This window comes from Capra hircus, chromosome 17 (assembly GCF_001704415.2).
Source record: "Capra hircus breed San Clemente chromosome 17, ASM170441v1, whole genome shotgun sequence".
Lineage (NCBI taxonomy): Eukaryota > Metazoa > Chordata > Mammalia > Artiodactyla > Bovidae > Capra > Capra hircus.
In genome coordinates this window covers 58,973,632-59,000,250 of record NC_030824.1, presented here as the reverse complement: position 1 = coordinate 59,000,250, position 26,619 = coordinate 58,973,632, and the positions used below count along the sequence as shown (strand labels likewise).

At 41.5% G+C, this 26,619-nt stretch overlaps 1 protein-coding gene across 3 annotated transcripts in view; it reads left to right on the top strand.

Moving 5' to 3' along the window:
* SLC10A7 (solute carrier family 10 member 7) overlaps positions 1 to 26,619 on the top strand; it is a 302,825-nt gene that overhangs the window by 195,490 nt on the left and 80,716 nt on the right. For all 3 annotated transcript variants that reach the window (XR_001919409.1, XM_005691203.3, XM_013970505.2), the window contains one exon: positions 25,261 to 25,296. Coding sequence is in view for 2 of the 3 variants with exons in the window: in XM_005691203.3 (XP_005691260.1) it covers positions 25,261 to 25,296 (36 nt within the window). In the remaining variant the exon portion in view is untranslated. The remainder of the gene's footprint in view (positions 1 to 25,260; positions 25,297 to 26,619) is intronic.

The window sequence follows — 26,619 nt, the reverse complement described above, 5'->3', positions numbered from 1 at the left end:
AAATACCAAATGAGTGAATGAATGAGAACATAACACGTTATGTCCAAATGTCTCATAGTAATGAGCTGTTATAGTAGAATCTTACTCTGTTTGCAAATATATACATACACATGGTTAGTTGCATAGTTATATCTGACACCATTTAAAACATGAACATTGATAATTATTGCTTCAAAGTTTATAATAACAAAGGTAGTTAATTATATTTTGAGATGCTTATGGCTTTTTTTTGCTATTCTTAATTAGATTTTATGCATTCATTTGGAACTCAGTCATAACGAAATTCAATCAAAATGTTTACTGAAGAACAGAACGCTCATCACTTACAGTTTATATTTCATACTATCTATCATAGTGACCTAAATGGTTGCTACTTTAAAGTTACTCAAATGGTTACTACTTCCTGCAATAGCACTTATATTAATCATAAAATGCTAATTACTCATTATTAAGTATATTCCATTTCTAATTACATACTTGAAATTTCATGGCATTTTGTTGCTACCTGTTAGTGAAAATCCATTCGTAGACATAAATCGTATTATTTAAATGTACAGTGGTTCTTACTGATGCGGTGTGCATAGATTTTTTTCTTTTTTTTTGGACCATTAAAATGTGTAAAAGTTGCCCTCTACTGGGGAACTAGAAAAGTTTTATTGACATAGATTTCCAGTTTTCTTTAAGACTCTTGGTTAAATTTATTGGCGTGATTTACTTAATGATCACTTCTTGCTCTCTGGCACTTGTAAGTTTCAAAGATACTGAAGTGATTATCAGAGTACATATCAAAATAAATAGCTGATGTGGTAAATAATCCACCTGCCAATGCAGGAGACATAGGTTCGATCCCTGGGACAGGAAGATCCCCTGGAGAAGGAAATGGCAACCCACTCCAGTGCTTTTACCTGGAGAATTCCATGGACAGAGGAACCTGGTGGGCTATACAGTCCTTGGGGTCACAAAGAGTTAGACATGACTCAGTGACTAAACAACAGCAAAAAGGATCCCTACTGACATCTTTTAATGAAAACATTGGCTATTCCTTCTTAGTGACAGCACCCAATAGCATAGCTCCAGAAATCACTGTTTAGGAATGAGTCTTTTCTGAAACATTAAGGGGAATTAGCTGTAGTTAGTTACATAATCAAAACTGAGTTAGGACTGTTTTAGCAACTCACCATAGGAATTTTGAAGATAAAAGTCTAAGCACTCTTAAAAAAATGTAGCTAGCTCATTTGTATTTTCCTAGGTCATAAAGTGAAATTTAATTATGCAGTAGTGATTTACTTGTTGTATTAATTATCTACCTTTTTATACCAAAAAGTAAAATCACATGACCGTAATATAGCATAGTCTGTTTCAGTTTAGTTCAGTTCAGTTGCTCAGTCGTGTCCAACTCTTTGCAACCCCATGGGCTGCAGCACACCAGGCTTTCCTGTCCATCACCAGAGTTTCCTGTCCATAAACTACTGGAGTTTACTCAAACCCAAGTCCGTTGAGTCAGTGATGCGATCCAACCATCCCATCCTCTGTTGTCCCCTTCTCCTCCTGCCTTCAATCGTTCCCAGCATCAGGGTCTTTTCCAGTGAGTCAGTTCTTCACATCAGGTGGCCAAAGTATTGGAGTTTTAGCTTCAGCATCGGTCCTTCCAATGAAAATTCAGGACTGATTTCCTTTTGGATGGACTCGTTGGATCTCCTTGCAGTCCAAGGGACTCTCAAGAGTCTTCTCCAACACCACAATTTGAAAGCATCAATTCTTCGGCGCTCAGTTTTTCTTATAGTCCAACTCTCACATCCATACATGACCACAGGAAAAACCATAGCTTTGACTAGATGGACCTTTGATGGCAAAGTAATGTCTCTGCTTTTTAATATGCTGTCTAGGTTGGTCATAACTTTTCTTCCAACAAGCAAGCGTCTTTTAATTTCATGGCTGCAGTCACCATCTGCAGTGATTTTGGAGCCCAAAAAATTAAGGTCTGTCACTGATTCCACTGTTTCCCCATCTATTTGCCATGAAGTAATGGGACCAGATGCCATGATCTTCGTTTTCTGAATGTTGAGCTTTAAGCCAACTTTTTCACTCTCCTCTTTAACTCTCATCAAGAGGCTCTTTAGTTCTTCTTCACTTTCTGCCATAACGGTGGTGTCATCTGCATATCTGAGGTTATTGATATTTCTCCTGGCAATCTTGATTCCAGCTTCTGCTTCATTCAGTCCAGCGTTTCTCATGATGTACTCTGCATATAAGTTAAAACAGCAGGATAACAATATACAGCCTTGACGTACTCCTTTTCCTATTTGGAACCAGTCTGTTGTTCCATGCCCAGTTCTAACTGTTGCTTCTTGACCTGCATACTGCTGCTGCTGCTGCTGCTAAGTCACTTCAGTCGTGTCCGACTCTGTGCAACCCCACAGACGGCAGCCCACTAGGCTCCTCTGTCCCTGGGATTCTCCAGGCAAAAACACTGGAGTGGGTTGCCATTTCCTTCTCCTGCATACGGATTTCTCAAAAGGCAGGTCAGATGGTCTGGTATTTCTAGCTCTTTATAGAACAGTCTTTTGGACTCTGTGGGAGAGGGAGAGGGTGGGATGATTTGGGGGAATGTCATGGAAACATGTATAATATCATAAAAGAAAGAAATCGCCAGTCCAGGTTCGATACAGGATCCTTGGGGCTGGTGCACTGGGATGACCCGGAGGGATGGTACGGGGAGGGAGGTGGGAGAGGGGTTCAGGACGGGGAACACATGTACGGCCGTGGCAGATTCATGCTGATGTGTGGCAGAATCAATACAATATTGTAAAGTAATTAGCCTCCAATTAAAATAAATAAATTTAAATTAAAAAAAAAAAAGAATTTTCCACAGTTTGTTGTGATCCACACAGTCAAAGGCTTTGGCCTAGTCTGTTTACCAGTTCTTAAAAGCTGGTAAAGATAGTGTTCCTCCTCACCTCATCTGTACTTTTCCCTCTGCTTCTAGGAATCCTGTCAGACTTTGGATAGCACTGCCCTAGAGAGGTTCAATAGCTAGATTCCATCTTCCTCAGACCCCAGAATCACATTCTGTGTTTTTCTTCTCCCACCTGCTTGTATTTAATAAATCCAAACGAGTTGTTGAGGAGAAGCTTGTTTAAAATAGACATCAACGGTGGGGCTTGGATTAGGAAAGAAAAGACTGCCCAGATTCACCCTGACTATAGGATTCTACCGCCTCTGCTTCGGTGATGGCAGGAGGGTTTGTGGACTTATGCGCACATGAGGAATAGCCTGTATTAGGGGTCACTGGTTCATCTGCCTCCTTCCCCTGGCTGAAGCCTCTCTGAGTCATAAAGTTCTGGACCACTTGGCTCTGGCTTAGGGGTATTATAAAAACTAGAGTAAATCAGACCATTGATATATGAGACAAGGCAAGTGGAGTGCAGCTGTCTCCATTCATTTTGTCCATCTTCACACTTGGTATTGATCGTCACAGCTAAATCTAGTGGCAGCGTGTGCTATCATTTAGACACATCCAAAAGAAATGGATGAGCTGTGCCAAACCCGTTCATTTCACATGTGTACACATGGTCTGGGTTTTTGTTTGTTTGTTTGCTTTTATTGGACTATAATTGACTTACAATGTTGTGTTAGTTTCTGCTATACGACGAGTGAATCAGCTACACATATATCCGCTCTTTTATAGATTCTTTTCCCGTATAGTTCATTACAGAATATTGAATAAAGTTCTCTGTGCTATACAGTAGGTCCTTATTAGTTATCTCTTTTATATATGTTGTTGTTGTTTAGTTGCTAAGTCATATCCAGCTCTGCGACCCCATGGATAATAGCCTACTATGGCAACCCACTCCAGTACACTTGCCTGGAGAATCCCAGGGATGGCGGAGCCTGGTGGGCTGCCATCTATGGGGTCGCACAGTCAGACGCGACTGAAGTGACTTAGCAGCAGCATGGCACCCCACTCCAGTACCCTTGCCTGGAAAATCCCATGGACGGAGGAGCCTGGTGGGCTGCAGTCCATGGGATCGCTAAGAGTCGGACGTGACTGAGCAACTTCACTTTCACTTTTCACTTTTTCATGTATTGGAGAAGGAAATGGCAACCCACTCCAGTGTTCCTGCCTGGAGAATCCCAGGGACCAGGGAGCCTGGTGTGCTGCCATCTATGGGGTCGCACAGAGTTGGACACAACTGAAGTGACTTAGCAGCAGCAGTAGCAGGCTCCTCTGTCCATAGGATTTCCCAGCCAAAATACTCAAGTGGGTTGCCATTTCCTTCTCGAGGAGTTCCTCCCCACCCTGGGATTAAACCCACATCTCCCTGCATTGGCAGGCGGGTTCTTTACCACTAGCCAAGGGGAAGCTAATTCATTCACTCTGGGATGTGGATATTGATCCACAGGGCTTACTGACTGCTACCTCACTCCAGGATCAGAGCTAAGATGCTCCCATTATGTCCACTACGGATTAGTGCTCATTTGATGAGAAGTTTGAAAATGCAAAACATGGAAACTCCACAGCTGAGCAGTGGCACAAAGCCACGTTCACCACGACAGTTCAATGCAAGCCTACTTCATTTAAACCTAATATGCCATGGGAAGAAAAAAATGCAGATTTCCATCATTTAAAATATAATAAAAGCACTAAATTCCTACTATATTGAAGGCAAAAATAAGGCCCTGACTCCTGAACCCTGGTCTTCACTCACAAATCATTGGTACTTAATTCAAGATGAAAGTCTAAAATGGCAAGAGCTGCTGGCCTAATTCTAATGTTTGACCATATACATCAAAGAACATATACACCTCCACAATCTCCCTTTTTATCTTTGTGCAAAGTAGTTGAATCTAAATATTTTAATCAACAGTCTGTATATAATATATATATATATTTTTTTTCTTTCTAGACACTCGTAGAATCTTTCTGACTTCAGTGTTCTAAAATTGTATGAGGCTGGGACTTCCTGGTGGTCCAATGGTTACAACTTCTCCTTCCAATGCAAGGGACACAGGTTCAGTCCCTGGTCAGGGAGCTAAGATCCTACACACCTCGTAGCCCAAAAACCAAAACATAAAACAGAAGCAATAAGAAATTCAACAAAGACTAAAAATGGTTCACGTTAAAAAAAAATCTTTAAAAAATAAACTGTTGTTGTTTTGTTACTAAGTCGTGTCCAACTCTTTGCGAACCCAGGGACTGCGGCACACCAAGCTTCCTTGTTCTTCACCATCTCCTGAAGTGAAGTGAAGTGAAAGTTTCTCAGTCGTGTTGGACTCTTTGCTACCCTGTGGACTATACAGTCTATGAAATTCTCTAGACCAGAATACTGGAATGGGTAGCCTTTCCCTTCTCCAGGGGTTTTTCCCAGCCCAGGGATCAAACCCAGGTCTCCTGCATTGCAGGGGGATTCTCTACCAGCTGAGCCCCAAGGGAAGCCCAAGAGTACTGGAATGGGTAGCTTATCCCTTCTGCAGTGGATCTTCCCGACCCAGGAATTGAACCAGAGTCTCCTGCATTGCAAGCAGATTCTTTACCAACTGAGCTATCAGGGAAGCCCTCACTATCTCCCGAAGTTTCCTCGAATTCATGTCCATTGAGTTGATTATGCCATCCAACCATCTCATCCTTTGCTGCCCCCTTCTCCTTTTGCCTTCAATTTTTCCCAGCATCACGGTCTTTTCCAATGAGTTGGCTCTTCACATCAGGTGGCCAATGTATTGGAGCTTAACTTCATCAATCCTTCCAATGAATATTCAGGGTTGATATCCTTTAGGATTGACTGGTTTGATCTCCTTGCTGTCCAAGAGACTCTCAAGAGTCTTCTCCAGCACCACAGTTCAGAAGCATAGTTCTTCAGCACTTAATCAAAATATTTTAATCAACAGTCTGTATATAATACATTCTTTTTTTCTTTCTAGACACTTGTAGACTCTTTCTGACTTCAGTCTTCGTTATGGTCCAACTCTCACATTGGTACATGACTCCTGGAAAAACCATAGATTTGACTTTATGGACCTTTGCCTGCAAAGTGATGTCTCTGCTTTTTAATACACTGTCTAGGCTCTTCATAGCTTTCCTTCTAAGGAACAAGTGTCTTTTAATTTCGTGGCTGCAGTCACCATCTGCAGTGATTTTGGAGACCAAGAAAATAAAATCTGTCATTGTTTCTTCTTTTTCCCTTTCTGTTTGCCATGAAGTGATAGGACAATATGCCATGATTTTAGGGGTTTTTTTGTGTCAATATTGAGTTTTAAATAAAATTGTATGATGCTATATCATGGTAGGGGGTGTTTTTTTATACCGAGTACTCATCTTAAACAGTTGAAAACATTTACCTTGAGAAAGAGAGCGTTTTGTAGGATGTAAGAAACTTCAAAATTTTATTTTAAGCATTTTAGAACCATTTGTCTCTAAAATATTTTGCATGTATTAACTGATAAATTCCAGCTTAAAAAATAGAATACTAAAATGAAAAAAATTAACCTAGGCCAAAAATGTTATGCTTTAGTACCTAAGCAGGAACCCAGATGGACTGGAATCCAAAACACAGTGAAAAGTGTGGTTCATACATATAGTAGTGGGTATGTGTCTATTCCAATCTCCCAATTTATCCCTGCGCCTTTTTCCCCCCTGGTAACTACAGGTTTGTTTTCTATATCTGTGACTCTATTTCTGTTTTGTGAATAAGTTCTTTGTATCATTTTTTTGATCCCACATATAAGCAACAGCATATATTTGTCTTTCTGTCTGACTTCATCCCAGTTCAATTCACTTGCTCAGTTGTGTCCAACTCTTTGCGACCCCATGAATTGCAGCACATCAGGCCTCCCTGTCCATCACCAACTCCCAGAGTTCACCCAAACTCATGTGCATCGAGTCAGTGATGCCATCCAGCCATCTCATCCTCTGTCATCCCCTTCTCCTCCTGCCTCCAATCCCTCCCAGCATCAGAGTCTTTTCCAATGAGTCAGTTCTTCGCATCAGGTGGCCAAAATATTGGAGTTTCAGCCTCAGCATCAGTCCTTCCAATGAATACCCAGGACTGATCTCCTTTAAGATGGACTGGTTGGATCTCCTTGCAGTCCAAGAGACTCTCAAGAGTCTTCTCCAACACCACAGTTCAAAAGCTTCAATTCTTCAGTGCTCAGCTTTCTTCACAGTCCAACTCTCACATACATACATGACCACTGGAAAAACCATAGGACCTTTGTTGGCAAAGTAATGTCTCTGCTTTTCAATATGCTATCTAGGTTGGTCATAACTTTCCTTTCAAGGAGTAAGCATCTTTTAATTTCATGGCTGCAGTCACCATCTGCAGTGATTTTGGAGCCCCAAAACGTAAAGTCTGACACTGTTTCCACTGTTTCCCCATCTATTTCCCATGAAGTGATGGGACCAAATGCCATGATCTTCGTTTTCTGAATGTTGAGCTTTAAGCCAACTTTTCCACTCTCCTCTTTCACTTTCATCAAGAGGCTTTTTAGCTCCTCTTCACTTTCTGCCATAAGGGTGGTGTCATCTGCATATTTGAGGTTATTGATATTTCTCCCGGCAATCTTGATTCCAGCTTGTGCTTCTTCCAGCCCAGCATTTCTCATGATGTCCTCTGCATATAAGTTAAGTAAGCAGGGTGACAATATACAGCCTTGAGGTACTCCTTTTCCTATTTGAAACCAGTCTGTTGTTCCATGTCCAGTTCTAACTGTTGCTTCCTGACCTGCATATAGGTTTCTCAAGAGGCCGATCAGGTGGTCTGGTATTCCCATCTCTTTCAGAATTTTCCACAGTTTATTGTGATCCACACAAAGGCTTTGACATAGTCAATAAAGCAGAAATAGATATTTTTCTGGAACTCTCCTGGTTTTCCAATGATCCAGCGGATGTTGGCAATTTGATCTCTGATTCCTCTGCCTTTTCTAAAACCAGCTTGAACATCTGGAAGTTCACGGTTCCCATACTGCTGAAGCCTGGCTTGCTTAGTATGATAATCTCTAGGCTCATCCCTGTTGCTGCAAATGGCATTCTTTCCTTCTTTATGACTGAGTAGCACTCTGCTATGTATGTGTACCGCATCTTCTTTGTCTGTTCATGTGCTGATGGACATTAAGTTGCTTCCACGTCCTGGCTATTGTAAACAGTACTGCTATGCACGGTAAGGCCCATGGATTCTTTTTGAATTAAGAGTTATTTTCTGGAGCGGGATTGCTGGGCCATAGGGTAGTTCTATTTACTTTTATAAGGGACCTGTGTACTGTTTTCCTTTAGTGCCTGCACCAATTTACATTCCTTCTAACAGGATGGCAGGATTCCATTTTCTCTACACCATCTCTGGTATTTATTGTTTGTAGACTTGTTTGTTTGTTATGAAGGTCTATTACAAGTGTGAACACTGATTTTGACTACACAGTTATTTTGAATATTTTTTCTAAAAGAAAGTCAATTTACCATTCATCTGAAAGTTTATTTTAACATCCAGAGGCCTGCATTAAAAACCCTTCTCCCAAATCTCCTATAAATCCTCTTTCATTGCCTTCCTTCTCCCTCCTCATACTCTCCCTCCCATCCATCTTCCATGACGCTACCTTGCTTTTGCAACATTTTGCAAAAATGTTCTCTCATAGCCTTGCTGACAAAGGAGGAGCTCTCCTTTTGGGAAGGCGGGGAGAGCATCTTTTTCAAGGTTTAATTTCCTTCAAAAAACCCCTCGATAGTCAGTTCTCATTTTATTGTCTGTGTCTTTTTTGCTAATGCATATGACAAATAAAATCATAAATAATTAGTCATATTTCATAAGATAGGTAATAGCTTTCTTAGGGCTTCCTAAGTGGCACTAGTAGTAAAGAAACCACTCGCCAGTGCAGGAGACACAAGAGACGCGAGTTTGATCCGTGGTTCCCCTGGAGGAGGAAACGGCAACCCACACCAGTGTTCTTCCCTGGAGTTTTCCATGGACAGGAGCCTGGCAGGCGACAGGCCACAGGGCTGCAATGAGTCAGACATGATGGAAGCAACTGAGCATGCATGCAATAGCCTTCAAGTCTTCCATTTTTGAGTTTTACTCTATGCAGCTAGTTTATAGGAGACAGTCTGATGTCAGAAATAAAGAACTGGACATGGAATTTGAAACACTTCCTGTTCCAGTCCTAGTGTCTCCACTAACCCTGAAGCTTTGGGTAAGAGACCCTGACCCACTGGGCCTCGAATTTGCACTTTGTTAAGTGAGACAGCAAATTACGTCTACTATTCCTTTCAGCTAAAATTCTCTGCTCTCTAAGTTTTCAGGGAACTCTTAACCGCTGTGCAAGCATGCAATGGTCGAGACTGGTTTCTGAGGCCAGATGGATGGCTTACTTCCTCATTCTTCCACTTATTGTTTGGGAATTTCATATTCTTCTGCCTGCACACTTCAACGTTCTGCTCTGTAATATGCGAATCATTGATTTGCTGAGGCCTGAATGAGTTAGTATACCCGATGAGCCATAGAACAGTTCCTGACACATACAAAGTAGGCATTCAATAAGTCAGCTAATCTCATTATTTACAAACATGATATTAAAGCATTTCATAAAATCTTTCTCAACAAATGTTTAGTTTTGAATAAGTATCTTATTGATGTATTCATTTATTTTGGACTGCACTGGTTTTTGTTGCTGCGGGCAGGCTTTCTCCGGTTTTGGGGAGCAGGGGCAACTCTCTAGTTGTGGCACATGGACTTCTCATTGTGGTGGCTTCTCTTTTGCAGAGCACAAGCTCTAGAGTTTGTGGGTGCTGCTGCACATCAGCTCAGTTACTCATCAGCAGCTGAAATCTTCCTGGAACAGGGCTTGAACCCTCGTCCCCTGAATTAGCAGGCAGAGTCCCAGCCTCTGAACCACCAGGGAAGTCCTCCTCAGACTTTATGCCGCTGCCTGCAAGAAGCACTTGTGGACATGCATGCAAGCATTCATTCGCTCAGCAAAAAATAGTGTATTGAGCACCTAGTGTATGTCAAGTGCCATTCTCTTATAGACATCAATGAACGCAATGGTAGACATACATTAAATCTTTTAAGCCAAAGAGTAGTAAGTATTCAGTGTCTCCCTAGTGACCTGAGAGAGTTACTTGGTGAGTTCTTTGCATATATTCATATGCCACTGGTAGAACACATGTGTGATCATCAATCCTATTTTAAATCTATATTACGTATTTTGTGTTGGTTTCTGCCCATCCATTTCCTATATATGTTTTTAAGTTTCCTCCTTCCTCCTTTCCTCTTTCATTTTTCTTTTTTAACAACTGTTCTTCCACTTGGCCAGTCTCCTGACTCTCAACTTTTGTTTTTATTCCTCTGGGTAGGGCTGTGCCTCTTGGTATTCCCTAGTCTTTATACACCTCTGGTTTTTTGTTTGTTTGTTTGTTTGTTTACCTATTAAACCAGGATAATCAATTTACTTACTAGATAATGCTTGTAAAGCTCTTAGCACACTTCCCATTATATAATGCACCTTAATAAATGTTGGCCCTTGTTAAGATGGTGGTATTTGATGTCATTAAAGCAGTGATTCCAAAGTAAGAGATATTACAAGCTCCTGTATATAAGATTCAGACCATAGGAGCTCTCGCGGACATTAGGAAAATGGGACCATCCTTCTAACATTTTGTGAGAGTTGTGCTTGTTGCATAAAATGTTTGTTTTGCTACTAATGATCCTTAATAGGCTGCCATGTACATTCCCAGAGGAAATAAAACTGCAGCCATGTTGGCTTACAGCCATGTGCCCGCAAGTGGAGGCCTGCACGCCAAAGTGAACCCGGGAAAGTCCTTTTTTAGCTACAAAAGCTGCTGTCATCAGAACAGAAAACTTGATTTACTTTTGTCTCGCTGCATTTTTGGTCTAATAGGTACTCTTCAGATATGCATTTTTAAGAAACTCTTTTAGAAAATTACTTATTGCATGTTAAGTCTAGACACTTAGAAGTCATTCATATGAACATTCTTGGAGAGTACAGAAAGTTCCCACATCCATCTTGCTGTGAGGTTTAGCTGAATTTCAGATTGTTCCTATCACTCTTAATCTGGATAGAAAAATCCAGCTTAATATTTAACAGTTCTAATACAGGTCCATGAGTTTGCATAGTCTGAGAAGAAGACTAGCTTTTTCAGTTAAACAGTAAGAGGAAAAGTCATGAATTTGAACACTGCTTTTCAGCTGTGATGCATATCACTATACAGTTCCAATGGGCAATGCACATGTTACTCCTCTTTTGTGTTCTTGTGTACATTGTTTCTCTCTTCTACAGCTCTGGATCTTAGACCCTAAATGCCACACATTTTGCCTGCCATTCAGCATCCTTAATTCCTCCCTCCCTGCTGGCTTTTCCCTATGCTTCCATCATCTCTGGCAAAGAACCATCTCCAGAGTGGAAATGGTAAAGTGAATACCGGTAAAAGGAAAGTGGCTCAAGATAAGCAGACTCTATCTGCCTGCTCAGACAAATTACTTTGTAAGGTTCTGAGAAAATGAACATTTGAGACCATTGAATCTGTATTTTTGACAGATCTAAAAGGAAAGGAGTAGAAGCATCAGCTGGGCTTGAGCAAATGTCACTGCAAATATCAAAAAGAGGGAAAAAGTAGATTTTACACACTATTAACTGATAATTTTGTTTTCAGTCTGAAGAAAAGTTCGAAGACTAGATAATTAAATAGCATGTTATAAGCTGTTACAAAAGAACTGCTATGATGTTTAGAAGCCAGTTTGGGTTCACCAAAAACAAAGTCATTAAAAATAAAAGTTTATTACACTAATTTATTTCTTTTTAAAATGTGATTGCCAATCAAAAACAATACTTACAGCATTGGTCCAAGTCACAGCCCTTGGGCCAAATTTGACCATGCCCCTTTGTTTCCTCATCCTTTGCACTGCTTCCCAGCTATGATTGTGGAGTTGAGTAATTTTTTTAAACTGTATTTATTTGGCTGTACCAGGTATTAGTTGCAACATGTGGAATCTTTAGTTGCAACATGTGAGATCTAGTTCCCCAACCAGTGATCGAACCCAGGTCCCCTGCATTGGGAGCTTGAAGTCTTATCCACTGGACTACTAGAGAAGCTCCAGAGTTGAGTAATTTTTAAGAGAGTCTGTATGGACAGCAGTGCTTGAAACAATTATTATCTGACCTTATACAGAAAAGGTCTATCTGCCTCTGCTCTGGAACGTAAATCGGTTCTTTTTGAATTTTATGTGTCTACGGATTACCTGCAAATCTTCTTTAAAATGCAGGAAATGAAACAGTAGATCGGTGGGATCTGCGTTTTAGCAATTCCTGGCAAGCTTCCTGGTGAGGCTAGTGCTGCAGCTCTATAGATCACAGTACAGTCTAGCTGGGATCTAGATTTCAAAAAGATTTAAAATTCCTCCATTTAGAAAAATCAAGAGAATGAATCGTGAGTTGGAAGTCAATTCAGTTGGTTCAACTCTTACTTATTTGAATGATAGTGCCCAAGAAGTGTTAAAGGATCAGTGTTTATCTTGGAGAGAAGTTTTTCTGGTCACTTAAAATTATATTTTAATGACGATTTCCCTGCATAAGGACATTGGCTCAGTGATGACATTTGAAGGGAGCAATAATGAGCTTGATAGCTCAAATGTTTAGGTGACCAGTATCAACTGGATTGGTCTGCTGGACGTTTCCTCTGCTGGAAGACAGCTCTCCATGTTTTGCCTATGAACATATTCTGACCATCTTGTGCCCCTGACTGCTCTTTGTTACGCACTTTCCTTCCAAGGATGTTTGTATAGTGAACTACCTTGAAAGACACAAATAGTATCTCCCTTTGGAGCAAATAGCAAGTTTGCTAACTGCCAATTAAAAAAGATTTGGGTTCCCTAAACTCAGTATTTGAAAAGACCCTGATGCTGGGAATGATTGAGGGCAGGAGGAAAAGGGGGCGACAGAGGATGAGATAGTTGGATGGCATCACTGACTCAATGGACATGAGTTTGGGTGGACTCCGGGTGATGGACAGGGAGACCTGGCGTGCTACGGTTCATGGGGTCGCAAAGAGTCGGACACGACTGAGCGACTGAACTGAACTGAAACTCAGTATTCATTTCTTGTAATGTTACCCACCATGCGTGCAGACATCCACCCAAGCCCATCTGCACTTGCCCGTTGACTGAGGGCCAGGGGAACTGATGCTAACATCCTGCTCGGTTACTTGCTGTGCTTTGTGTAAGTGACTCAGGCTTTGGCTCTGACTCAGCAGTCTTGTGTCTGCTTCCAGCATCCATGAAGCTATGGCAGGATAACTTGTTATCTTCAAATATGGTAAAAATCTCAGCCCCATCAGTTTTAGGCACCCTCTCCCACAAGTTAACAGTCCAGGTTTTCAATCAGTAATTTACCTGTGTTCACCTCATTTTAGTAAAACTTTTCACCTTCTACTTAATATAGGAAATACGCTGTGCTCAGTGGCTCAGCCGTGTCCAACTCTTTGCAACCCCGGGTACTGTAGCTCACCAGGGTCCTCTGTCCATGGGATTTTTCAGGCAAGAATACTGGTCAGTCAGTCAGTCAGTTCAGTTGCCCAGTCATATCCAGCTCTTTGCTACCCCATGGACGGCAGCTTGCCAGGCTGCCCTGTCCATCAACAACTCCCAGAGTTTACTCAAACTCATGTCCATTGAGTCAGTGATGCCATCCAACGATCTCATCCTCTGTCGTCCTCTTCTCCTCCTGCCCTCAATCTTTCCCAGCATCAGAATCTTTTCCAAGGAGCCAGTTCTTCGCATCAGGTGGCCAAAGTATTGGAGCTTCAGCAACAGTCCTTCCAATGAATATTCAGGATTGATTTCCTTTAGGATGGACTGGTTGGATCTCCTTGCAGTCCAAGGGACTCTCAAGAGTCTTCTCCAACATAACAGTTCAAAAACATCAATTCTTTGGTGCTCAGACTTCTTTATGATCCAACTCTCACATCCATACATGACTACTGGAAAAAACATAGCTTTGACTAGATGGACATTTTTCAGCAAAGTAATGTCTCTGCTCTGTAATACACTGTCTAGGTTTAATCATAGCTTTTCTTCCAAGGAGCAAGCATCTTTTAATTTCATGAAGCAGTTGCTGTCCTCAGTGATTTTAGAGCCCATGAAAAGAAAGTCTGTCACTGTTTCCATTGTTTCCCCATCTATTTGCCATGAAGTAATGGGACAGGATGCCATGATCTTAGTTTTTTGAATGTTGAGTTTTAAGCCAGCTTTTTCACTTTCCTCTTTCAGCCTTATCAAGAGGTTCTTTAGTTCTTATTCGCTTTCTGCCATAAGAGTGGTATCATCTGCATATCTGAGATTATTGATGTTTCTCCCGGCAGTCTTGATTCCAGCTTGAGCTTCATCCAGCCCGGCATTTTGCATGATGTACTGTGCATGGAAGTCAAATAAGCAGGGTGACAATATACAGCCCTGATGTACTCCTTTCCCAATTTGGAGCCAGTTTTCCCTCCATACAGGTTTCTCAGGAGGTGGGTAAGGTGGTCTGGTATTCCCATCTCTTTAAGAATTTTTCACAATTTGTTGTGATTCACATAGTCAAATGCTTTAGCATAGTCAATGAAGCAGAAGTAGATGTTTTTCTGGAAATCTCTTGGTTTTTCTATGATCCAGCAGATTTTGGCAATTTGATCTCTGGTTCCTCTGCCTTTTCTAAATCCATCTTGTACATCTGGAAGTTCTTTGTTCACATACTGCTGAAGCTTAACTTGAAGGATTTTTAGCATTACCTTGCTAGCATGTGAAATGAGTGCAATTGTTCAGTAATTTGAACATTCTTTGGCATTGTGCTTCTTTGGGATAGGAATGAAAAGTGACCTTTTCCATATAGTTATAGTATATATATCCCTATATACTATATTCCTTAACTGTTTATCTTCTCTGTAAGAGTAAACCACCAACCAGATGCTGAGGACTCACTTACCTGTAGCCACTGTCCACACTACCCAGAGCCTGAGTCCCATGTATCCAACTATGTCCAAAATCTCTAATAGTAGAGGCCTTCTTGTAAACACCTCAAACTCACCTTCCCTAAGAAAATGTTAATCTATACATCCCAATTTTTTCCTAGCCCTGTAATTGGATCTGCAGTCTACCTATATGGTCAAAAATCCCTAGATTCAGGAGACTAAAAAACTATCTTTCCTTTCTTTTTGTCACCATTCGGCTAATATTTAATCTACCAGTCTGCATTTCAAATGCATCTTGAGTGTGTTGAATCTCTTAATTTTGATCACTCTCCTTAGCAGAGTTCTCCAAGTTTCTCTCTCCTTAGCACAAATTCACTCCTGCCTGGATTACTGAACAATCTCCTAGTTAGCCTCCCTCCCTTTAACTTTTCATCGCTTTAATCTATTCTCTAAACTATACTCAGAGTGAGATGTAGATAGATAGATAGATAGATGTAGATATACTTTTTGAGAATAAGATGATAGAGGCTTTTCTTCTTTTTTTTCCTTTTTTTAAATTTGAGGATAATTGCATTAGAATATTGTGTTGGCCTCTGCCACACGTCAGCATAGATCAGCCACAGGTATATATATGTCCCCTCTCTCCTAAACCACCTCCCATCTCCCAGCCCCATCCCACCCCTCCAGGTTGTCACAGAGCAGTGGGCCGAGCTCCCCATGTCACCCAGCAAATTCCCACTTGCCATTTGTCCTTCACATGGTAATATATATGTTCCCATGTCATTCTCTCAATCATCCCACCCTCCCCTTCCCCCACTGTGTCCGCAAGTCTGTTCTCCACGTCCGCATTTTCACTGCTTCGCTGCAAATAGGTTCATCAGTACCATCTGTCTAAGGTACATATGCATGTGCATGTACCAGAGAAGGAGATGGCAAACCCACTCCAGTATTCTTGCCAGGAGAATCCCACGGACAGAGGAGCCTGTTGAGCTACAGCCCATGGCGTCACAAAGACTCATACACAACTGCAGTGATTTAGCACGTGTATGTACAATATAAATATACAATATTTGTCTTTCTCTTTCTGACTTCGTCTGTATAGTAGCCCTAGGTTCATCCACTTCATTAGGTCTGACTCAAATGTGTTCTTTTTTATGACTGAGTAATATTCCATTGTATATTCGAACCACAATTTCTGTATCCATTCTCCGGTCAATGGACATCTAGGTTGTTTCCATGTCCTAGCTATTGTAAAAGAGAAGGCAATGGCACCCCACTCCAGTACTCTTGCCTAGAGAATCCCATGGATGGATGAGCCTGGTAGGGTGCAGTCCATGGGGTCTCGAAGAGTCAGACATGACTGAGCGACTTCACTTTCCCTTTTCACTTTCATGCACTGGAGAAGGAAATGGCAACCCACTCCAATGTTCTTGCCTGGAGAATCCCAGGGACGGAGGAGCCTGGTGGGCTGCTGTCTATGGGGTCATACAGAGTCGGACACAAGTGAAGGGACTTAGCAGCAGCAGCAGCAGCTATTGTAAAAAGTGCTGCCATGAACATTAGGGTACATGTGTCTCTTTCAATTATGGTTTTCTCAGGGTATGTGCCCAGTAGTGGGATTATTGGGTCATATGGTAGTTCTACTTCTAGTTTTTTAAGGAGTCTCCCTCTTGGACTGCAAGGAGATCCAACCAGTCCATTCTGAAGGAGATCAGCCCTGGGATTTCTTTGGAAGGAATGATGCTAAAGCTGAAACTCCAGTACTTTGGCCACCTCATGCGAAGAGTTGGAAAAGACTCTGATGCTGGGAGGGATTGGGGGCAGGAGGAGAAGGGGACGACAGAGGATGCGATGGCTGGATGGCATCACGGACTCGATAGACGTGAATCTGAGTGACCTCCGGGAGTTGGTGATGGACAGGGAGGCCTGGTGTGCTGCGATTCATGGGGTCGCCAAGAGTCGGACACGACTGAGTGACTGAACTAAACTGAACTGATACTGTCTTCCATAGTGGCTATATCAATTTACATTCCCACCAACAGTACAAGAGTGTTCCCTTTTCTCCACATCCTCTCCAGCATTTATAAATATTTCAGTTTGTATATATTTTTATGATGGCCATTCTGACCAGTATAAGGTGGCACCTCACTGTAATTTAGATTTGCATTTCTCTAATAATGAGCAATGTTAAGAATCTTTTCATGTTTGTTGGCCATACAAACAGCTCGTGTAGCTCAATACCAGAAAAGCAAACAACCCAATCAAAAAATGGGTGGAAGACCTGAACAGACATTTCTCCAAAGAAGATGGAGGCATTTCTCAACAGAAGCATTGCAGTTACAGAAACACAAGGTAGAAGTGCTTTCTATGATGAAAACTCTTTATGGGCAGGGAGCATAACAGAAATGAAAAATCACATAAATACATATCCTATCAGAGACTTGGCTTGAAAAGCTAAAAATCACTCTAAGTGCATTAGTGAGAATCATCAGTGGTTGTAGGACAAGAAAAACAGGAAAGAAAGAACAAAGATCTGTCAAGACAGTCCTTAGAGATTACTCCAGGGACTTGAAAGAAACCACTTTTTAGAGTTTTATGTAAAAGTTCACTTCAAAATGGCGAAAGTTCTATGTACTTAGGACACTTGGAATCTTTTCCCCCTGTACGCAGTTGGCACTCAATAAATGTCTGTTTGATTAAAAGAGTGTCATTGAGACAAGCCTTCTCAATGGTGTCCTTTCTGGTGGCTCAGCAGTAAAGAATCTGCCCGTAATGCAGGAGAGGCAGGTTCACCCCCTGGGTCTGGAAGATCCCCTGGAGGAGGAGATGGCAACCCACTCCAGTATTCTTGCCTGGAGACTCCCAGGACAGAGCAACCTGGTGGGCTACAGCTCTAGGGTTCTAAGAGTCCAACACGACTGAAGCAACTGGGCATGGAGCACACTGAGACAAGTCAGCAGCTATTCCTGGGAGGCCTCACAGGGTGGCATTGCTTTATGGGATCCCCACAATCAAGGAATAGACCCTTAGCTTTGTGGGCCCAGAAAGTCCACTGTAATCAACACATCCCAGTGTGGTCGTGTCTAGAGGACTGATGTCAACTAATGAGTGTCTTCTCTTCCTATCAGAAATAGTAACTCTACGTGGAAAGTAAAATTACTGTTGAGCATTTTCTTGGAAAGCATGGACTCCAACTAGAGAGAATTAGCTGGCTGTTTTCAGTGGCTGGTGTTATCCAGCTCAGATAGTCTGATGCAGCTGCCTTTGCTGTAGTTCACTGCACCTAGCGAACACAGCAGAAGGCTCATATCAGCTCCTGAGGCACCCCTGTCCCCAGACAGAGCTGTGAACAAACTCAGAGATGCCTAGTTGGGCATTTTAAGGCACTGACCCTGTGAAGGCCCAGTTTTAAAGAGGAAAGTACAGACAGAGGAGAGGAAAGAGGCCCTTACCTACCAACCAGCCACCACTTTCCTTCCAGTTGCCCTTCCCTAGGCTCCTAATGCCTCTTTCTTTCCTCTATGAAGTTTATTCAGCTACGTATTTTGACATCCACGTGTATAATGGTCATATTCTCTGGAGACCATATACCCAGACCATTTCATGTAAATGTCATTGTCTCTGGGGACGTCCCTCGTGGTACAATGGTTAAGACTCTGAGATTCCACTGCAGCAGCACAGGATCGACCCCTGATCTGGGAACTAAGACCCCACATGGCGTGGCCAAAAATATAAATAAAGCCATTGCCAAAAGTAAAAAAAAATTCTGGTGTCTCCAAAATTCCCCATCCTACTGCTTTATAATTTACTGCTTAGAATATGTTGACCAATGTCAGTCATTACATATCGATTTGATTTCATTACATTTCATTCTTGAAAATTAAACCTCCCTCCTATTTTTTAAGCTGTCACTATATACTGCCCACAGAACAAGATACAAAGACAACCTGCAAGTTTTAGTTGGCATTAATCTTTTTTTTTAAAGTGAATTAATATAAAGGTTCAGAGTAAAGGAGTTGTTAGAGGACAATTTTCAAAAGTTGAAACCACAGCTTTCTTAGAGATGTGTTATGGATATGTGCCAAACATTTATTCATCTGAATAAAGAGGGAGCCAGCAGGCTGGTAAATTTGGCTTTGAGGAAGTGATAGAAATAGGGGCTATGTAGTCCATGAGAAAAGCAGACTAAAATAAGTTTGCTGAGTTACAGACAAAACCAGCTAAGTCCTATGCTATGTGCTGTGCTCTGCTAAGTCACCTCAGTCATGTCCAGCTCTTTGCGACCCTGCGGACTGTAGCCCACCAGGCTCCTCTGTCAATGGGGTTCTCCAGGCATGAACACTGGAGTGGGTTGCCATGACCTCCTCCAGGGAATCTTCCTGACCCCGGGATCGAACCCGAGTCTCTTACGTTTCCTGCATTGGCAGGAAGATTCTTTACCACTACTGCCACCCAGAAGCCCAGCTAATTCCTATTACAGAGTAATAGTAATTACCTGTTGTAGTCGATTTTCTACAAGATAGAAATTATTTCGATCTCTAGTAAACAAACCTTTGTAAGTTAATGTGTAATCTTACAGTCTAGGCCCTAATCAGTATTAAGTAGAAATAAATCAAAAGTGGCTTCCCTGGTGGTTCAGACAGTAAAGAATCCACTTGCAATATGGGAGACCTGGGTTCGATCCCTGAGTTGAGAAGATCCCTTGGAAAAGGTAAAGGCAACCCACTCCAGTATTCTGGCCTAGAGAATTCCATGGACAGAGGAGCCTGGCAGGCTACAGCCCATTGGGTTGCAAAGAGTCACACATGACTGAGCAACTTTCATTTATTTAACTTACAAAAGTCAGTCAAAGGTATATCCCTCTAGGTAATTAAGTAATCCTTGGATTGATCTGTTAGACAGTGGTCCAGGGTAACAGTGAAAGGACACCCAGTCCTCTTTTAACTTTGTTTCCAAGTTTTGGTCAATTTTTAGGAAGTGAGAGCTATGGACTCTTAAGTTCATCTGGATGAGATGATGTCTAAAAGAAGACTCTCCCCACCCCTCCCCACCAGGAGGAATGGCTAGGAGGACCTGGGGACTTTTAGCCTGGACAAGACCTAGTATGAAGACCCAAATGCTCAGTGCAGCATTCTTAACAATCAGCCCAGAGGAAATAGTTTAAGAGTGCAGATATTTTATGTACAGCATTCAAAAGCAGCAGCTAAAAGGCCGTCACAAGAAAGAAGGGGGTCGACGTGCCCTAAGTTCCTCCAAGGGGATGACAGGGCAGCAGTGGAAGTGGTTTGGGCTCAGACTAAGAAAGACTTCCTCATCGTGAAAGTGTCAGCTGGGGCCCGTGTGCCTTGAGAGCAGGAACAGTTGTCTGTCTGCACACTCTCGGGCAAGAGCTTGGCTATCACAGCGTTCTATCAGGAGCAAGTAAGGGGCAGGAGGGGATCACATTTCAGGTGAGGACTGGACCAGTCTCATCTAAGATCCCTTACAAAACCTTGAGTCTGTGTTTTTGTGAAAATTGAGTTATTGCCCTTTTATTAAAAAATAAAAAGCACCTCTTCCAAGGCTTAACATTTCATATCCTGGAGACAGAAGCCATATTAGTTTTAGTAGCTGTGTGATCACGATAGTTGTTGCAACGAAGCCTTTTGATATTTTTTCCTATTTTAAAAAAATGATAATTTACTTCAGTTTTGCCTTTTGTGCAAGTCCTGCTCCTGAGAGAAATGCAGACACAGTTCTGTTGTTTTTGTTGTTATTTGCAGAGGTAGGGGGGTTGGCTTGTATTTTAATGTGGCTCAATCTCAATGTCTCAGGTTTGACAGTTTTTTTTTTTTTCTCCTTTCCACTGAAGTCATTGAAATATATTCACCCAGTCATTCACATCAGAGGTGTAAATGGATTTTCTAAAGGTTTTTCAGAGACAGTCAGTTGCTTTGTGACTTGACTTCTTCAGGTGTTGCAAAAAGAAAGCTTAGCACGCCACTAAGCACACCATCTCAATTGCAAGGATGCTAAAACTGTTTGACCCTGAATCTGCAAAGAGATGGGCAACATCTTTTGCTAGAAGTAGCCCATTCGCCACTTCCTTGCTTTATCCAACTGTATAGGATTTACTTGGGAAAGAGAAAAGAGAAGGAATCAGATATATTCGAGAGAAAACAGCATGTTTATTTGATTTTCCAGCTTCTAATGACAATTGCATTCACAGTTTAAACTTTTTAGTTTACCCTTTTCACCACTGATATTTGCAAAATCCAAACTTAAAAAAAACATATATATCAGCCATGTCACACAAAGGTTTATATCTCAATTTGTTTCGTGTCATTAAAAAGACATACTGAGTTGGAAGCTCCTTTTAAATTTATTCTTAAAATATAAACCCAGGGAAATACTGTAAGACTGCAAAGGTTTTATTTATACCATTCAGGATCACAGGCTTTGGAGTCAGGCCAATTTGGAGTCAGAGATTCAGTGCCTGACGTCACCTTTTCCTATTTCATTCTGTGTCTCTGAGGCTCAGTTTCCTTCCCTAATTGTTGTTCAGTCACTAAATCATGTCTAACTCTTTGCGACCCCATGGGCTATAGCCTCCAAGGCTCCTCTGTCCATGGGATTTCCCAGGCAAGAATACTGGAGTGGGTTGCCATTTCCTTCTCCAGGAGATCTTCCGGACCCAGAGATCAAACCTGCATCTTCTGGTTAGTAAGCGGATTCTTTACCACTGAACCACCAGAGAAGCTTAGTACCTGCTTCGTAGGGTTGTTGTGAGGGTTCCATAAGGTAACATACATAAACTGCTTAGTGCTTCATCTGGCACAACTATTCCTTAAATATCAGCGATTTTACTTTATAGTGATTGGAACAGTGGGACTTCCCTGGCGGTCCAGTGGTTAAAGTATCTGCGCTTCCACTTCGGAGGGTGCGGCTTTGATCCCTGGTTGGGGAGTGTAAGATCCCGCATGCCAGCACAACGTGGCTAAAAAAAAAAAAGAAAAGAATTAGAACAACTTCACCAAACTATAATTACAAGTCTCTTGCCAGAATTAATGGCACCGTGGCTGACTCATTGCCTAATACAACTGAAAAACAAATTTCAGCATTGTGTAACAGCTAATGAACGTGAACAGCCATTCTTGAGAAAATAATGAGGAATTCTGAATGCAGAATTATAAGATTCATCCTATTCGCTAGAAAATATCTTAGGAACATATATCTGAAGTCCTTGTAAGAGCTGTTGTATATTAGTGACCATATATGTGAAATATTCAAGCAGGAAAACCTGCAGATAATACTGCTCTGCCTTCTAGAATGAGGCCATTTCTAAGAATTGGTAATCAATGGAGGCCAAGATCATACCTCAACTAATTACTACATATATGTCACAAGCAGAACCCTGTAGGAAACAGTATTGTTTGTTAATCTGCTACTCAGAGAACAGTGCTATAGTAGAGTCAGTTCAGGGTTTGGAGCTGGACAATGGGCACTAGTCCAGTCTTTGCCATTTAATTTGCTGTGTGGCTTGGGGCCAGTTGCTTGGCTATTTTGAACCTCAGTTTCTTCATCCATTGTCATTGTTGTTGATCAGTTGCTAAGTCATGTCCAACTCTTTGCGACCCCATAAACTACAGCACACCAGGCTTCCCTGTCCATCACCAACTCCCAGAGCTTCCTCGAACTCCTGTCCATTGGTTTGGTGATGCCATCCAACCATCTCATCCTCTGTCATCCCCTTCTCCTCCTGCCCTTCAATCTTTCCCAGGATCAGGGTCTTTTCCAAGACTGAATTCTTCCCATCAGGGGGCCAAAGTATTGGAGCTTCAGCTTCAGCATCAGTCCTTCCAATGAATATTCAGAGTTGATTTCCTGTAGGATTGACTGGTTTGATCTCCTTGCAGTCCAAGGGACACTCAAGGGTCTTCTCCTCATCCATAAAGTGGGGCTATTATGAACCCAACCCCATCAATAGAGGAAGGTCAAATTTTAAAATATGCATAGAAGTACTGGAGCCAAATACCATTAATAGTACTGATATTATTACAGATACTATTACTAGTCCATTATTGCAAAGAAAATGAAAGGGCACCAGGAAGAACCTCGGTCCCCCGGTGTTATATGACACCAGTGTAACTTCTACTCCTCTAAAACAAGACAGATGTCTCCAGGGTGGTGACAATGCTCAGCCTTCTTCTTGGGTCAGGAGTTGGGGGAGTTTTATCCTATTATAGATATCATGCTGTTTCTCAAAAACATCATCAGTGCTATTGAAATTCCATAATAAACATTAACATAAGTTTCTATTTTCTTTTACCTAAATTTAGGTCAACTGATAGATAACAAGGGTAAAACTGGCTCAGTTAATAAGTCAAGTCAAATCCATTCTTCATACATGAAGTTATTTACTAACTCATTACACCACCTCCCTCCCTTAAGTTCTTTAATAGTTTGCCAGTGTTAAAAGGATCAACTTGAAGCTCCCTCTCCTGGCCCCCAAGACCTTTGATGGTCTCTGAATTCCTCCACTTAGTACTTTTCTTCCCTCCCTGCTTAATTTTTTAGAGTTTTGCAAAGGTCCTTCACTCTTCCTGGAATACCCTAACCCCCTTTCTGCCAAATCAGTTTTCATTAATTCTTCTAATTAATTGGAACCATGCCTGGCATGTATAAGTGGACGTTCAATAAACATTTAAACAAATTGACTTGAAATCAGATGGCTCCCACATAGACTAAAATAACCAGATATTTCCGTTTCTGCGTGGCCTTGCAAAGTTCAGAATTATTCCCAGAGCCTGAATAGATTCCATGTCATTGAAGGACAGTTGCTCTTAAAAATTGTTTTGGCATTTTGTACATACTGCTGCTGCTGCTGCTAAGTTGCTTCAGTCGTGTCCGACTCTGTGTGACCCCATAGATGGCAGCCCACCAGGCTCCCCTATGCCTGGGATTCTCCAGGCAAGAACACTGGAGTGGGTTGCCATTTCCTTCTCCAATATTTTGTACATGGCACTCTTCTAAATGGTGCTGATGAGAAATTGCTTCCTAGACACCGATGGAGCTGAGAAGTCACAATACATGTTTTAATAAATAGATTTTAAAATATAACACTTAAAATGCAGTATTCCCTATCACCAATCACAAAAGTTTGCACAATAAAGAAGCATTTATTCTATTATTTAACAATAAAGCAAGTCGGCGTGTGGATATTCACATGTGTATATGCCTAAGAAAGTTATGATAGCAATGTTCATATAAGGTAAGCCATTCCTTTGGGCCACAGTCAAAAGAATTTAGTTACTGTAATGACAAAAGGGCTTCCATATAATAATACCAAAAGGCCTTTTCCCCAAAAGTAATGAAGAGGTCCCAAAACTGGATCCTGGTCACAGTATTGTCTCTGTCTGTCTCTGTCTCTCTCTCACACTCACACGCGCAGACTCATAGAATCTTTGGAATTTTAAAGGTCCAAGTAGAATTCATTAATAGAAGGATGAAATGCTCTTTCTTCTATAAATCATAATAAAGTGTTGAGAGATAAAGGAACTAAGTTTGCAAATCATCAGCTGCTGCTCTAAAACTGAGACCTGTCATGTTAACTCCCAACTCAAGCACCTAGTTTTAAAGATTTACCTTTAAGAAACCTAAAAGCTTGTATCCTGCCTCATCAACAACAGCCTCAAACTGTTCCCTGTCATCGAAGAAAACAAATCTTTTGCTCCTTCCTGCCTCGGGAAGACAGAGGGACCGAGGTGGTCCTCGGTGGCTGAATTAGATGAAAGACTCGCCTTCCACCATGGAGACATGGAGTCTAATCAAGTGAAATGAGTTTTGAGATCTCAGCTCGTTTCCTCGGGGAGATCAGTTCACATTACAAAATCACGACATCTCATTCATCACAGCTGACGTGGTCTTTGCTCAGGAGAGGACCCCAACTGGGACTAAACCACCTGTCTCCTCTTGAAAGGGGGTACTTTATCCAAGTTAGAGTTGAAAGCCTTGGAGTGAGAAAGCTTGCCAGCTTTCACCCACGTGATGCATATGCAACATGGAAGGGAACTTAGGCTTGAAAAAGGGAAGACAAGTTAAAGGAAGATTGGTAGTTGTACTTTAAATGATACGAGATATGCATAACTGTACTGGAGACGCTAAGGCCTTGTGGTCAGGAGAGCCAAGAGTGGGGCTCCGTCTTCTTTATCTCCTAGGTTTTATTAAACAGAAATGAGAAGGATAAACATTTCTGTGCATCAGGGTTTAAAATGGCAAAGGAAATCTCCTGCTCTCCAGGCTGATAGATGATCATCATTCTCTTTTATTTCTTTCAGGGCATCGTTGTCACACCCCTGCTACTGCTGCTTTTTGTGAGTATTTTGATATTGTTTTTAATGTCTTTCATTAAAAGCCATCTCCAACCCTTTAAGAAAGATAGTTAGGAAAAAAACTGAAATTGAAATATTTTACACCACTTGGCATCGTATTTTGAACTGTTCTTCCGGGTGAGCTGTACAAAGTCAGAATCTCTGTAGTCTCGTGACCACGGACAGCAGCAGGGCCCATTTATCAGGCCTCTGACTCCTGGCTAAATCATTAATTATTACAAATTAGCACCCTGTGACATGGGTCAAAAACGTGCTGTGCTTTATTTTCCCATTAGCAAGACTAAAGTGATTACTAATGGTCTAGGCTGATAGAAAGAGCCTTGGTCCAGGGGACCGGACAAAGCTTAGTTCCCAGTGCTGGTACGGATAGGAAATGGCTTCCTCACTCTGCGGAACATTGCCTCAATTTTTTCATCTGTAGAATGGGAAACAGTAACACCTATCCCAGTCTGTTCCCAGGGATGTGCTTTAGGAAAAGAAAAACTAATATAAGCTACTGGTACACCGGTAGCAAAACTTGTTCTGAAAATAAGAAATGCTAATTACCTATCTTATTTCTTTTTTGGCACTAAGCATATGAGAAATTAGATGAGAGATTATAATGAAATTAATGTTATCTCATGCTGAGAAAAGCATATGTAATCATGAATGATACCTAAAATATTTTATGAACTGTGCATTTTTCATACACAACATCTCCCAAATATAAATCACTCCACTCATCACTGAAATAGAGTGGGGATGCGTTTCTAGAAGTGAAATGTAGCTGTTTGACTAGCACTATTTGTCAGTGAATTAAAACTGTGGGGAAAATTTATTTAATTATAGTGTAATTACCCAAGTTGGAATTCAATTAAAGTAATAGAGTGAGGGACTTCATTTCTTACAAGCTGTGTGGGAAGTGGAGAGGAAAAGATGCCTTACTGAACAGTTGGATTTTGCATCTTTCATGAAAGACATTACCTGCCAGTAATAATCCTCAGCTTTACCATGCCATTTGAAATGCCACCTCTATCCTTAGAAGGTAAGGAGTGTCAATAATCAGATCACTTCCCACAGCATAACAGACCTCATTTATTTAGAATCACCAGTTCAGAATTTGCCATGAGTTACACTGAAACTGAAGTGAATGTTATTTGCGTTCATTGGGAAGAAAAGACTTGGTATGTATCTACCTGCTCACTAAATGTGAGAGCTAGGATCATCCCTCAGTGTTATTTCCAGGACCTGGGACAATAATTTCCCAGGAACAGCCCTCAGCGGCCACAGGATGCAGGCCAGCCTGGGGTCCCCAGTGGCAGTGAG